This window comes from Fringilla coelebs (genome assembly GCF_963513975.1).
Source record: "Fringilla coelebs genome assembly, chromosome: 3".
Taxonomy (NCBI): Eukaryota; Metazoa; Chordata; class Aves; order Passeriformes; family Fringillidae; genus Fringilla; species Fringilla coelebs.
Window position 1 is genome coordinate 1,389,203 of NC_140030.1, and position 12,682 is coordinate 1,401,884.

The 12,682-nt window shown below is 48.5% G+C and overlaps 1 protein-coding gene across 1 annotated transcript; it reads right to left on the reverse strand.

Moving 5' to 3' along the window:
• Positions 1–430: 430 nt before the first annotated feature.
• LOC311151294 (interferon-induced very large GTPase 1-like) lies at positions 431–12,413 on the reverse strand (the record flags this gene model as incomplete). The annotated part of the gene is made up of 2 exons (XM_084201644.1): positions 431–603; positions 5,084–12,413. 2 exons carry the CDS (start codon positions 12,411–12,413, stop codon positions 431–433), a joined length of 7,503 nt encoding a protein of 2,500 aa, XP_084057770.1.
• Between the last annotated feature and the right edge of the window lie 269 nt (positions 12,414–12,682).

A 12,682-nucleotide genomic window follows, 5' to 3' on the forward strand; every position in this document is an offset into this window, starting at 1 on the left:
GATGCCTGCTTGCGGATACGGACTGTGATGTTTGCTCGCAGGTAGTGATTATTGGGACTACTAGACCAAGAAGGAAACTATTGCATTACTTTCCCCCCCTCTTTCGCAATCCTCCATAGGATAAAAACTAGGTTAGCTAGTCCAATTCGAAGATCTTCCCCACGCTTGGAACGACTCCTCGACTGACGGAACCTCGACTGGACCCTGAAGGACCCCGTCGCTCCCGCGGGCGGTAGCTAGAGCCTCCTCTTTTCTCTTTACCCCCCTACTTTTCCATATGCTTTCCCTGCTTTCCCTCTTTTCCCTCACATGCATTTTTGCTGTAACCATTCAATAAAGTACACTGTTTTGATTGTTACTGCAAACTCCCTTTGCCGTGTTGGTATTTTGTACTGAGAAATCCTTTGAAAACGAATCATCACGAAATCCGTCAATAAGGACGGTTCGTGACACTGCCGTTCGCAGTGCTACCGGCACTCCCAGTGCCGCAGTTCCCGCTGTTCCCGGGGCCATTCCCGCTGCTCCCGGGGCCGCTGCTGCCGCATTGGCCCACCCAGCGTGGCAGTGACGTCACCGCACCCTGGCCCGCCGCGATGGCACTGCCTGGTGGCCGGGAGGGCCCCACACGAGAGGGGAGCCAGAAAAGTGGGAAAAGAGTTCCCAAAAAACACATCCAGGCCTGGCCTGGCTCAGCGTGGAGTGATTCTCCGTGTCCTGGCACTCCAGCCCGGCTAAGAAGTCTCTCTTAGATCTCCTTCAGGTACCAGAGAGGGCTCAAAGGTATCCCTGTACCACTCTCATCTCCCTACGTCCTCATGGATTCAGTGTGGGAAGACACCCTAAAGCCCATCCAGTTTCACCCCCTGCCATGGGTAGGGACACCTCCACTATGCCAGGATGCTCCAAGTCCCGTCCAACCTGGCCTTGGACACTGCCAGGGATGGGGCAGCCACAGCTTTTCTGGGGAGGGAAGGAGAAAAAGGGAGGAAGGGAAAGTAAGAGCAAAATTGTTTTTCTCAGACCTCCCAACCTACCCTTCCATCCCCATCCCAGCTCCTTCCCGCCAGGCACCCCAGGCCTGCCCCCTCCTTCACCAGCCCCGTCCTTCCCAGCCTGTGCAGCAGACAGACCCCAGTTTGGAGAGTTCCTGTTTTGCTTCACAGTCACAGCTCAACACCATCAGCTCTCCTCAGGACCCAAGCAGGATGTCACAGACTGGAAAAGGTTAATCAAATTCCTTGATTTTCTATCTTTTGCCACCAAATTTCTGTGTAATTTTGACCTCTTGAGAATACCTGCTTGGTATTTCTCCTGTGTGCCAAGCAGAGGAAAGGAACCTCAGTTTAGCCCCTTATATTGAAATGTTCTGGGGTGTTCCACAGGGTCAACCCACCACTATTCCCAACTGGTGCAGCCTGGGAGAGCTGCTGCATCCCAGTGTCACTGGAAGGCAGCACATGCAAAAATTGTTGAGGTGTGAAAAGACCCTTGATCTGTTTGTGCTCCTCTGCTCAACAGGGCCTGCAAGGAAGGAGGTGCTAGACAATCCCACTGAGGGAGACTTTGGCTGAGAGCTCCTGGCAGAGACACAGAAAAGTGCAGAGAACAGTCTGACTGTCCTGGAGAGGGATCTGGAACAGCTGGCACAGGTGAGGGTGGCAGATGAGGGACCCTGCACCCTCCTGACACCCCAGCCCAAGCTGCACTGGGTCCTCTCCACTGTCCTAGTTGTGGTACTGGGCCCCCCCAGTCTCTCCAGCAGCTGCACTGGGACATTTCCCATGCAGCCCTGGAGTGACACCTATGCTAGCGGCACCTCCACTCCCAATCTGGATCCAGGAGCTGGCTCAAATCCCCTCCCAGCCCAAGTGTCCCCAGTCCCTGGCACTCAGCCCATGCAGCACACCCTCACACTGCCCAGCTCTGGCTCCTGTTGCTGGCTCTGGGTCTGCTTGGCCGGGCCTGGGCTTGGCAGAGTTTGGGCACGTTCCCTTTTTGTCCTGCAGGTTCCCAGCTGAGCAGCTCCAGAGCAGAGAACCTCACTGGGATCAACCTTCTCAGCCCTCCCTGTGTGTGACAGGCCAGGCTTGGTTCCCAGCCCTGCCTCCCTTGGCCCCTGCCACTGACATTGGTTCCCCTGGATGTTGCGGTTTGGGGCTTCCTGCCCTCTCTGCTGTCCCTGCAGCCAGTGAAGCTGCTCCTGGAGCAGAGACCCTGAATAGAGCAGAACCTCTGTTGTCACACCCCCTCCCCCAGTGCCACTCTCTGTCCTCTGAGTGTCTGCAGCACACAGAGCTTGAGTCACCCCCAGCTGTGGATCCCCTGAACACAAAGGAGACACAGAGCAGTCCAAATCAATTCCTTTATTAACAGAGTGTGAAAAATTCCAATTTAAAAGTTTAAAAGTTTACTAGTAATAAAATAGTTATAAAAATAGTAATAAAAATTAGAGCAATAAGAATTTGGACAATCAGAGTAGGGCAATAAAAGACAATATAAAGCAAAGACTTACAGATGTCTGAATGGATTTTACTCTTTCTGCCAAGCAAAAGCACACCTTGCTAACAAAGCATTAATCCTTAAAAGCAATAGCCTGTTGCATATTCATATATCTCATACATGATGCAAAAATTCCTTTCAAACAAAGCATGTTTTCTGGATATTGCCAACTTCCCCTCTCATCTTGTAAATGAATCGTCTTGGTCCCTTAAAGTCTGATTCTTCCCAATAAGGAGGCAATAATTCTTCTCTTGGGATTTTTGGTGTCTTCTTGCTGTTATCTCTATGCGAAGAATTTCTTGATTCTCTTATCCATTCCTTAAGCTAGTTAGAAAAGTATATTCCATCACATAGTTTCTATTTTATATTATGCTATAGCCTAAAATCTATATTTACCACACTACTTAAAAGAGATTAATGCAGCATAACTTTCCAAAATAACACATATACTATTCATTTTGATATTTGCAAAGAGCCAATGATATAATATGCCTTTTTCACACAGAGCCTGCAGGGGATGAGGCTGAAGCAGCCCTTCAGCAGCTCTCCAGGAGGGCTTGGCCCTCCCATTGCCAGCGGGGTTGCAGCACCTGCACAGCAAAAGCCCCCACAGCTCCCTGGGGCAGAGCCAGCTGGTGCCACCTTCTCCAGAGCACGGTTCCAGTGCCACCAGCCTGCCTGGACTGCACCAGCACTGCCCCAAGGGCTGCTGCAGAAGGTGCTGGCAGACAGGATTCTCCACATAGGGCATTCCAAAGGCCTTTGCTCAGCAGAGAGGCCAAGGGCAGGAGCAGCTCCTGCTGGGGCTGAGGGCTGGAGGGAAGGGCAGCAGCTCCAGGCACCTGAGCAGGAGCGGCTGCCCTGGACAGAGACACAGCAGCCCCGAGACAGGGAGTGAAAGCACTGCCTGAGCCCTGGAGCGGTCATGTCACTGCTTTTCTGAGCCTGCAGGCACAACAGCTCCTGCTGGGAGAACAGCCTCAGTTGATCCAGGAGGCTGCAGTGAGGGAGGGAAGGATGACATCCAAAAGCCAAGCAGCCCAGCTTGCAGCCAGCATGGAGCTGGCCTCAGGCCCTGCAGCCCTTTCTTAGAGCAGGACAGCTCCTTGCTGCAGGAAAACTGCCTTTGGGGTGTTGGATTTTAGCCCTTTTCTGACCCAGAGATGGGGCAACTGAGAGGGGTTTTAAACACTTTTCATTCTATTTTTCAGTCTCATATGAAGGGTGAGACAATACAGATGTTCCAATTCATGCTATCACAATTAGAAGCTGACTATTTCTTAATTACAAAACATTATAAGCATTTCTAGGCTTATTAGTTTTTTGCTACACTATGCTGTAGATGTCTTAAAGCCAAGTATTTAAAACTAACTGCCCCTTGTGTGTGCTCTTACAATGCATTTTTTATCATTCTATTTCTCTAAAATATCTAATCTTATTTGCCAGACCATCTTTCCAAACTTTTTTCTAGCTCTCTCTCTCAACAATATCTGTCTTATTCTATGGCATTTCTAAGTCAGCATTTCTTATCTCAAAGTTTGCATACAGATGCATCCTGGGTGTGTCTTTTATCAGGCCTTGAGAACTCTCCACACATCTATTTTTAACATTTCCCCTCTCTCTTGGATAGAAAAAATTATTTGATGGCCTTGTTCATCATTTTTTGTGCACAGTGAAGTACACAAGGCACTATTACTAACAATCAATACCTACAAACCTATTTTGCAAAGTTCTTTTAGCTAAGGCGCCAAACTCTACATTTTAAACAAGTTGTCTAACTATGATATATTGTCTGTTTTAATTTGATTTGTCAAATCTCTCAATTTTTGAAGTTGTTTGTGGATGGAGTCTGAATGGTCAGACAAATTCATATAACACAGTCTTTTAAGATTCTCACAACTATGTTCCTGTGTTTGTCAAAGAAAGTCGATGGCGGCTTTGTCCTCTAAGGTGCATGTTTGACAGCACTAACATCTGTCATCATGTTACAAATTGCAATTGAAATAATATTGACTTTTTTACTTAGCTAACATTTCCCACATGGAGACACAACAGCTCCTGCTGGGACAACAGCCTCAGTTGATCCAGGAGGCTGCAGTGAGGGAGAGAAGGATGACACCCAAAAGCCAAGCAGCCCAGCTTGCAGCCAGCATGGAGCTGGCCTCAGACCCTGCAGCCCTTTCTCTGAGCAGGACAGCTCCTTGCTGCAGAAAAATTGCCTTTGGGGCACTGTCCCTTCTTGTCTCATAACAGCTGATCCAAGGGGTGCTTTGAGTGCTGCCTTTACCCCATCCCTAGCCCTTGGGCTGAGGCTTGGCCTCGAGATAGTTTGCCCTAAGGAGGGGGTTTGGTTTGGCTCTAGGACAAAGCTGAGGGAAATGTTTATGGTAAGAAGGCAAGAGAATTCTGACTTAATCACAAAGGAATGTGTTAATGAGCAAAGGCTGCTATAATGGGCCTTATTTAATGAAATTTGGGAGGAATTGGAAATGATAGTTTCTACATGGCATGACAGGGTCCTAATGTGGTTTTATTTTGTGGAGAATGTCATAAAAAGCTGTTTGAATTGTCAAATTCCTCTTGCCTCTTTTTTTCTGTGGACATGGGCTATACTTCTCGAGATCAGACAGTACTTCCTGCTTGGTAAAACTCCCCCACGACTCAGGGATTTCTCCTTTGCCCTGAAATTTCCCATTATACAAACCTTCCAGCTGTGTCCTGAAATGAGACACAAACCATTTCCAGTACACCTGCATGGATGGATCAGGGAGAATATTCCAAGTGGAATAAGGAGATCCTGCATCCCGGTATCTCTTGTAGGGGATCAATTTGCTGTTATCAAATGTGAATTTGAGTTTAGTTGTAACAAGGCTGGAACAAATATCGATGACCAGGTGGTCTGTCCCAGGCCACATGGCTCCCATCAAAGCTCGTGGGCGATGTAAGACCACCTGATGGTCTCCATCATGATCCCGCATTGTATTTGTACAGACAGCCCCACAAAAGGGACACTGCTCCCAGCACCCTGAAAAATGCTCTGCCAGGATGGTGTGAGGCTGCCTTGGAAATAAGCTCAGGTCAGCACCAGCCAATTCTTTCATGAGCCTGTCCCTCAGGTCATCCAGAGCTTTTGCCATGGCACTGCTCAGGAACTCAATGTCTGTGACCTCCTGGTGCTCGATGCCCTTCAGGTTACTTCTGGGCAAGCTGATAATCTCTGACAGTTCCCTGCAAAATTCATCCAGCCAGAGAGAGACTTTGTCTTCTCTGTCTTTTCTGTCTTTGACAATTTGGGTTGATAAAGAAACAGCTGACAGGATGTTTCGATAGAGATGATCAAGGGAGGAGTCTAAAAATATCCTCAGCCTCCTACTCCCATCTAAACAGTAATCCCTAACTTGTCTCTCAATGTAAGTCTCGCAAAACTGTTTTGGAAACCTAAGGTACTGCTTGAAATACTCAAAATTTTCCTGTTCTGCCAGGTATCTCAGGATCCAAACTTCCAGATTGGCTCTGTTGCCTTGAAAATCTGGGAATTTGACCTGCATGTCCTCAGCGATGTCTTTAGCTGTCCTCCCATAGACTGCACGGCGAAGAGCTGGTTCAAACTTGTCACAAAGGAGAATAGCAAATGTTGTGATCGAAGTGGCTCCTTGGCAGGAAATCTGGAAACATTGGAAGAAATCTTCTCTCTTGCTCCTGAGATACACAACTGGGTCATTTGCCTTTCGGAATGCTTCATGCATGGCTTTAAACCTTTCTGCTGCCATTCTGCACAGATACAGAGACAGATCTATGCTGTAATCTCTGTTAAAACTACATTTTGCATTGCTGGGGACAGAGTTGACACCTTTCTGTACTTCATTGAGTATTTCATGAATAAAATTTTGACTGTAATCACGTTTCTCCTCTTCCTTCTTAGAAATGTTTGCCTTCACACATGCTATGATGTTGTCTGTGATGTTCTGAAAGTTGATCACATCAGCATTGGAAATGCTTCTGGGATCTGTGATAAAGCCTAAATACTTTTTCTTCATGATATGTTTCTCTGGATCAAAAGAAAACACTCTGACTTTGGGAAATGACGTGATCCGTGCATAGATGCCTGGCTCATTAAAGTGCTCTACAAGGACATCTTCGATTTGTGCATCGATATCCACCCGTTCCAGAGGAGGAGCAGAATGGGAGACTTCGGTAATCCACTGGTTCCAGACAAGAGTAAAGTTGTCCTTCAGTTCTCTCTCACTGAGGCTCTTCCCTTTCAGAGTCACAGCCAGCTCCCGACTCCTTCTCAGGAGCTCATCTTCATAGTCCAACTTCCTTGCATCCAGTTTCCTCTGCTCCTTCTGTAGCTCAAAGAGATTCTCACATTTCTTTTTTATTTCATGAAGAAGAGTCTCTTTTAATTCTTTCAGCTTGAGCTCTATGCTTGATTTCCACTGGACCAGTGTCTCACGGTCTTTGTCTTCACAAAAATACTTTTCCACTTCTTTCTCAATGGCATCACTTGTCTCTTGCACCAGCCCTTCAAGGTGTTTTATGGTGACATTCTGCAAGTCCCCATTCCGAATTTTGTTGTCCAGTCTCATCTGTACATCTAAGATGTGACTCCTCAGCTTCCATGTCCACTGACTAAAGGCACTTTCCAGTCTCCTGTACACAGCAATCTCCAGGGAATTCTTGAAGCTGAACACAAAGTTTTCATTCACCAAAGCATTCCAGAGGTCACCAATACGATCTTTCAGGCTGGAGAGCCTCAAAATGCTGCGCTGTGACTGCTTCTTGGCAGTCTGGAGGATTTTGCTCTTGAGTTGCTGGACATTCTGGCTGTAGTTGGGGTTGGGTGGTGCCATTGGGGGGTTTCCTTCCCACAGGTGAGCAAAGTAGTGAATGTGAGTGTTCACATCAAAGCCAATGACCTCACTGAATGAGGAGATGTCACAGAATTCCTGCTGAGCAGCTACCACAGTCATTTCATCCAGCTTTTCCTGCAAGCGCCTTTGTCCTTCCACGTTCTGCTCCTTGGCAGTTGCTTCTCCCACATTTTGGTGCACAAAGAGGCAGCTTGGGGACAGACTGACTTTCTTCATCCTCAGGAAAGCCTGCACGGCAATCTGGAGAACATCTTGCATTTCGGACGGATTTTCTCCAAAGATATTGATCACAGTCATGTTGCCGACACCAATGACAAAGGTGGCCAGCTCGTTGTCATGGTTCAGGGACTGTTTATTTGCCATCTCGATGGCTCGGAGTCCCTCTGTGTCAACCACCAGCACAAAATCATAGCCCAAGTCTTGCTGCAGCTCCTTGCTCACCGGGATGAGCTGCATGAAGGCCCCGCGGGTGCATCTCCCTGCACTGACGTTGAACTGCAGACCAAACATGGCATTCAGCAGGGTGGACTTGCCTGTGCTCTGGATGCCCAGCACGGAGAGCACAAACACTCGTTTGTCCCCAAGCCTCTCAATTAAGCTGTCAAAGATTGCTCCCACCCAGCGCAAGGGCAGGTAAGAAGCGTCCCCATCCATCAGCTCCACAGGGTACCCTGAAACCATCAGCTCTGCTGCAATTTCCGGCAGTTTGAAAAAATTTTCATTTTTGGAGTTCATAAATTGCAGAGCTTCATAAATCTGCCCTGCCTCTCTCAGAAGGTGCTCCAGGCCAATGGATGAATGATTGATTTCATCTGAGAGCTTATCTAAGTGATCTAGAAACATATCATTCAGCCTCGGATTTTTCTTGTTTTTCTTTCTTGACAGGATTTCAGACCATAACTTGTGATAATCTCTCCTCAGTTCTTCAAGGCGACCACAGGACACTTCATCCATAAAGACCTTCATCCACTGCAGGAAGTATTTCTTGGTATCTTCTGGCTGGGCCTGGAGAAAGCCAAGGAATGATTTCATCAGTGGGTTGAGAGGGAAAGCTTGCTTCAGTTGCTTTCTTCTTATTGCTTTCTTCTCATATTCAATTTGGCTGCGATGATGCTCAACGCTCTTGTTCCTCTTCTCCTGCAAGCGAGTGAGTTCTTTGTCCTTTTGGCACCACTGGTACCACAGTTTTCCTTGAAGTGGCAGCAGCCGGGATTTGATCTCAGACAGCTTCTCTTTCTTCAGAAGCTCCACCAGCTCCTTTGCCTTTGCTTTGGCTGTCACACACGCAGGTTGATCTGCATCCACAATGAATCCGTGCTGGCGAGCTTTGTCCACGCAGGCATCCAGACTGAAACATGCGTTAGACCCTTCCAGGAGATTCCCAATTGTCTTGGTCAGCTGGTCCACCAGTTCTGCTTCATTTCTATTCTTGATCCCTATTTTTATGGTTTTGCTGGCTTGTCCAGCTGCAACATTCTCTTTTTCTGTAAGAAGACAAACTAAAGGCCTTTGTGACTGCCACAGGCCCTGCAGAAGCTTTTTCCCCCTGTTGTCCATGTGCTCCCAATCTGACACAAGAGCCACATTCACAGCAGATATCTCCTGCAGGAACTGCAGCTGTGCTCCATGATCCCTGGCATCTCCATGCAGGTTACAGAAAGCCACGCAGCGCTCAAAGGTGTCATCAGGGCTTCCACGGGGGCAGTACCAGGCAATCTCCACCAGCCCTTCCATCAGCAAACGCTCTCTGGTGCTGCCTCTGCAGTGGCGGTGGAAGAAAGTGTCGTGTTTGCGTTTGCTCAGCAGAGCGTTCAGGAGCTGGGACTTGGAAGAGGAGGCCAAGCTGCCAATGCGAATGAAGGACACGATGGGTGTCTGTGCCTGAAAGATGAGTTTGTTGTTGTAACTCTTTGTTTGGGCCTGCTTTCCTGACTTGTCCGCCTCTTTCCAACTTCTTTGGATTTGGCTGAGGGCATAGAGGAGGAACTCGATGTGTGATGTGCATGGGTTGGGCACCAGCAGAGGCAGCGCCAATTGGCAGAACGCCAGCTTGGTTGCAAGGGTCTGTCTCAGGAAGTCATCAGCACAATGGAAAATGGCCATCTGCAGGTCCATGGGGTGCACACGGCTATCCCTGCTTGCACATTCAGGACCTGCTTCCTCCAAATCATTAAAAAACTGTTCAAAGTTGTCTGATTGTTGGTGCTTTTTTCCTGTGGTTTGTGGCAGGGCTGCAAATTTTGGGTTGCTGTCATCCCAGCAAGTCAGGTACCTCACCCGGTAATCCACTGTTAACAGCTTTTGCAAGAAGTATAATGGCAGTTCCTTGTCCTCTCTGGGCTGGCTGTCTTGCAGAGATGTCTTGCAGATGGTGCGGAAATCTCCCATCCCCATTTTCCTTGGATAGTGACTTTCCAGTCCAAGGCGCTTGAGCAACAGGAAGAACTCCTGGTTTGCAATGGCTTCATTTGCTTTGGATTGGCTGCTGTCTGACTTGGACTGGGACTGACTGAGGGCTTCAGGTGTTGGAAAAGTGTCTTCCAGATCTCTGAGTATGTTCTTCATCCTCTGTTCATCCCATTTGTCATCCAAGCACCCACTGATCAAGGAGTCCATGTCCCGTTCCAGCCTCTCCCAGTCTTCATCTCCATGGTGCTTTTGGAGGAGATTCTTTATCTGTGTGGACCACAAGCCTTTCATGTGATCTTCCATGAAAACTAAACGCTCCCTCTTTTGCTCAGGGGACAGCTGTTGACTTTCTGGTGTCACAGTTAGACCCCTCAGCAAGAGGAAGGCCTCAGCTCTGTAGTCATCTTGCTCCTTCAGGTTCATATACTCCACATGTGCCGCTTCCATTTCCTTGGCCATGTACTGAATTTCTGGGTGTCCAAGCAGGTGCTGAAAAGTGCTGCTTTCCACCTGGTACCCTGCGCTGGTCACAATCAAGAGCACCAACAGTTCCATGTCTTTCTGAGCCTGTTCCTGGAGAGACTGGAGTAAGGAATAAATGGCGAGGCTGCTGGTCAGGGTGGCTTCTATCTTTGCTTCATGAACGTCAGAAGCAGAGCTTCCTGGTGCGTAGGTGACAGCATGGATGTGCTCCTTCATTTGCTGCAATGTTTTGATGAGTTCTTGAAGCTCAGAGATTTTGGGAGATCTTGGAAGCGGGTGCTCAGTCTGGAAGATCCATTGCATAATGAAGGAAGCCTCAGGGAAGTCCTTGACAGAGTAGATATGAGGACTCAGGAGGCTTCTCAATATTGCCTTGATATAGGTGCTGTTTTCTGGAGGTGACTCCTGGCATCTCCGCACGGTGTTCACCAGGAAGTTCTGCAGGGCTTTGTCTGACAGACACACATTGATCCATACACTGGGGTTCCTGGTTTTTGCACTCAGATCATCTTTTAGCTCCATCAGCCTGAGCAGCTTGTTTTCATCCACTTTTGTCACCTCCCAAGCCTTCACAGTCCCCATGAAATCTCTGGCCTCTTGCACTGCACTGTCCAGTTCCTCTCCAAAAACGGTGCCGATGCTCTGATTTGTCAGTGCTTTGTATGCAGCCCTGAGGGCTCTGCTCATCTGTCCAACAGACTTAAAATCCCCACCGTGATTGTACAGGATGACGTCCCATACTGGGATCAGCTCAAAGCCACGGTCGATAACGCACCACGTTGTGTTATCAGACATGAGCCCTGTTTTCCACTGAGGAAGGGAAGCTGTGTCTGCTGGGCCCCCTGTGTTGACCACACACAGCTGAATTGCTATATGAGAACTCTCTCTGGCTCTCCCTCGGACAAAAGCCTTTGAGCTGGATTTGGAAAGATCCAAGGCCCCTGCAGCACTAGCCAGGAAGTCACCATAGCTCTTCCTGACAAAGCTGTTCAGTGCTTCAGACGTTTGTCGCTTCACCTCTTCCCACTCTTCGGCTCGGAATCCTTCTGTAGACGCCTTCCACCAGAATATCCCCCCAAAGTGGATGGGTCCCTGGTTTATGTGGGAGCCAAACCTGCTGAAGAAGCTCTTACACATCTTCACCAAGGTGGGATTGTCTTCTCCCTGACTGAAGCTCAAAAGCTGTTCCATGTCTTGCAGCTCCTGCAGAGCGGCATCCGAGAGGTGAAGCTGATGCCTTTGGAAGTAGCAGGAGGCCAGAGGGATGTACTGGTACTTGGTGATGCAAAAGTAGCTCTGCTCAGAGTGGGACTGGTGTGTGTCCTCTGCCTGTGAGGAGCTGCTATGATCTACACCCACTCCAAGACTAAAGCCCCAGAATGAGCATTTGGCAGAAACACTCATGCTGAACCCCAGCTGCTCCATGGACTTGGTGAAAGTGGATTCTGCTGCAGAGGGGGAGAACTCCTTCCTCTCAAGCAGTGATCCATGCTCTGGACTGGTGAGCTGGAATCCCTCAGGAACCCTGAGGAGCTGCTCTCGCTTTGCCAGCACGTCTTCAGGTCTGCTGGTTCTATAGATGCCCTGCAGGGCCAGTCCCCCCGATGCTCGCCTCAGCACCTCTGTGTCAGGGATATTCTCCCTCCTGCCTGCTGACAGCTCCTGCTGCTCCAGCTGTTTCTGGATGCTCTCCAGCATATCTGCCAAGGGTTTCTCTGCTGGAGGCCAGAACTCTTTGGGAATCTCCATGGCTCGCCACAGAGTCTCTGCTTTCTCCCTCAGAGCATTCTGGCTGTGGCTGTGACTGTTGAGCATTTCTGTCAGATCCTTCAGAGCTTGTTTGGCCTCTTGTTGTCTTTGCTTTGTCTTCTCCTGGTGCTCTTTCTGCACCTCTTTAGTCGTTGTTTTGTCATGTGTTATTTTCAGGAGTTTCTGGAGTGCTTTTTTCTCCCAGGGGTGCTGTACTTCACACTCCAGCTTGAGGTAGTCCTCGTATTTCAGATGTTGCAGGGCTTCTCTGCACTTGATTCCCAGGATCTGTGAAGCTTTGGGCAGCCAGTATTCAGCATCCAGTCCTTCCTTCTGGAATGCCTCTGCCAGAAGTTTTGCCTTTGCATCCTCCTCTTGTGTGTCCTCCTGCAAAGCCATGGCTGTGGAGGAAGAACAGAGACTTTCCCTTGAAATTGAGGTTTTGGGAGTTTGTTTAAGTTAGCAATATGAATTAAGAATTTAAATTTTAGCTTGTAGAATTTTGACCTTTTACTTGAGAAAAGTAATGGTACAAAGGTACACGGTACAAAGGGCAGAGGAAAATGCAAATTTCTGAAGCTTCTTGCAAAAAAGAACATTTCCAGGAGAAGACTAAGGAATGGAAGAAAGCTAGATTAAAGAGCTCCTCTGTCTCCAAGCTGATGAAA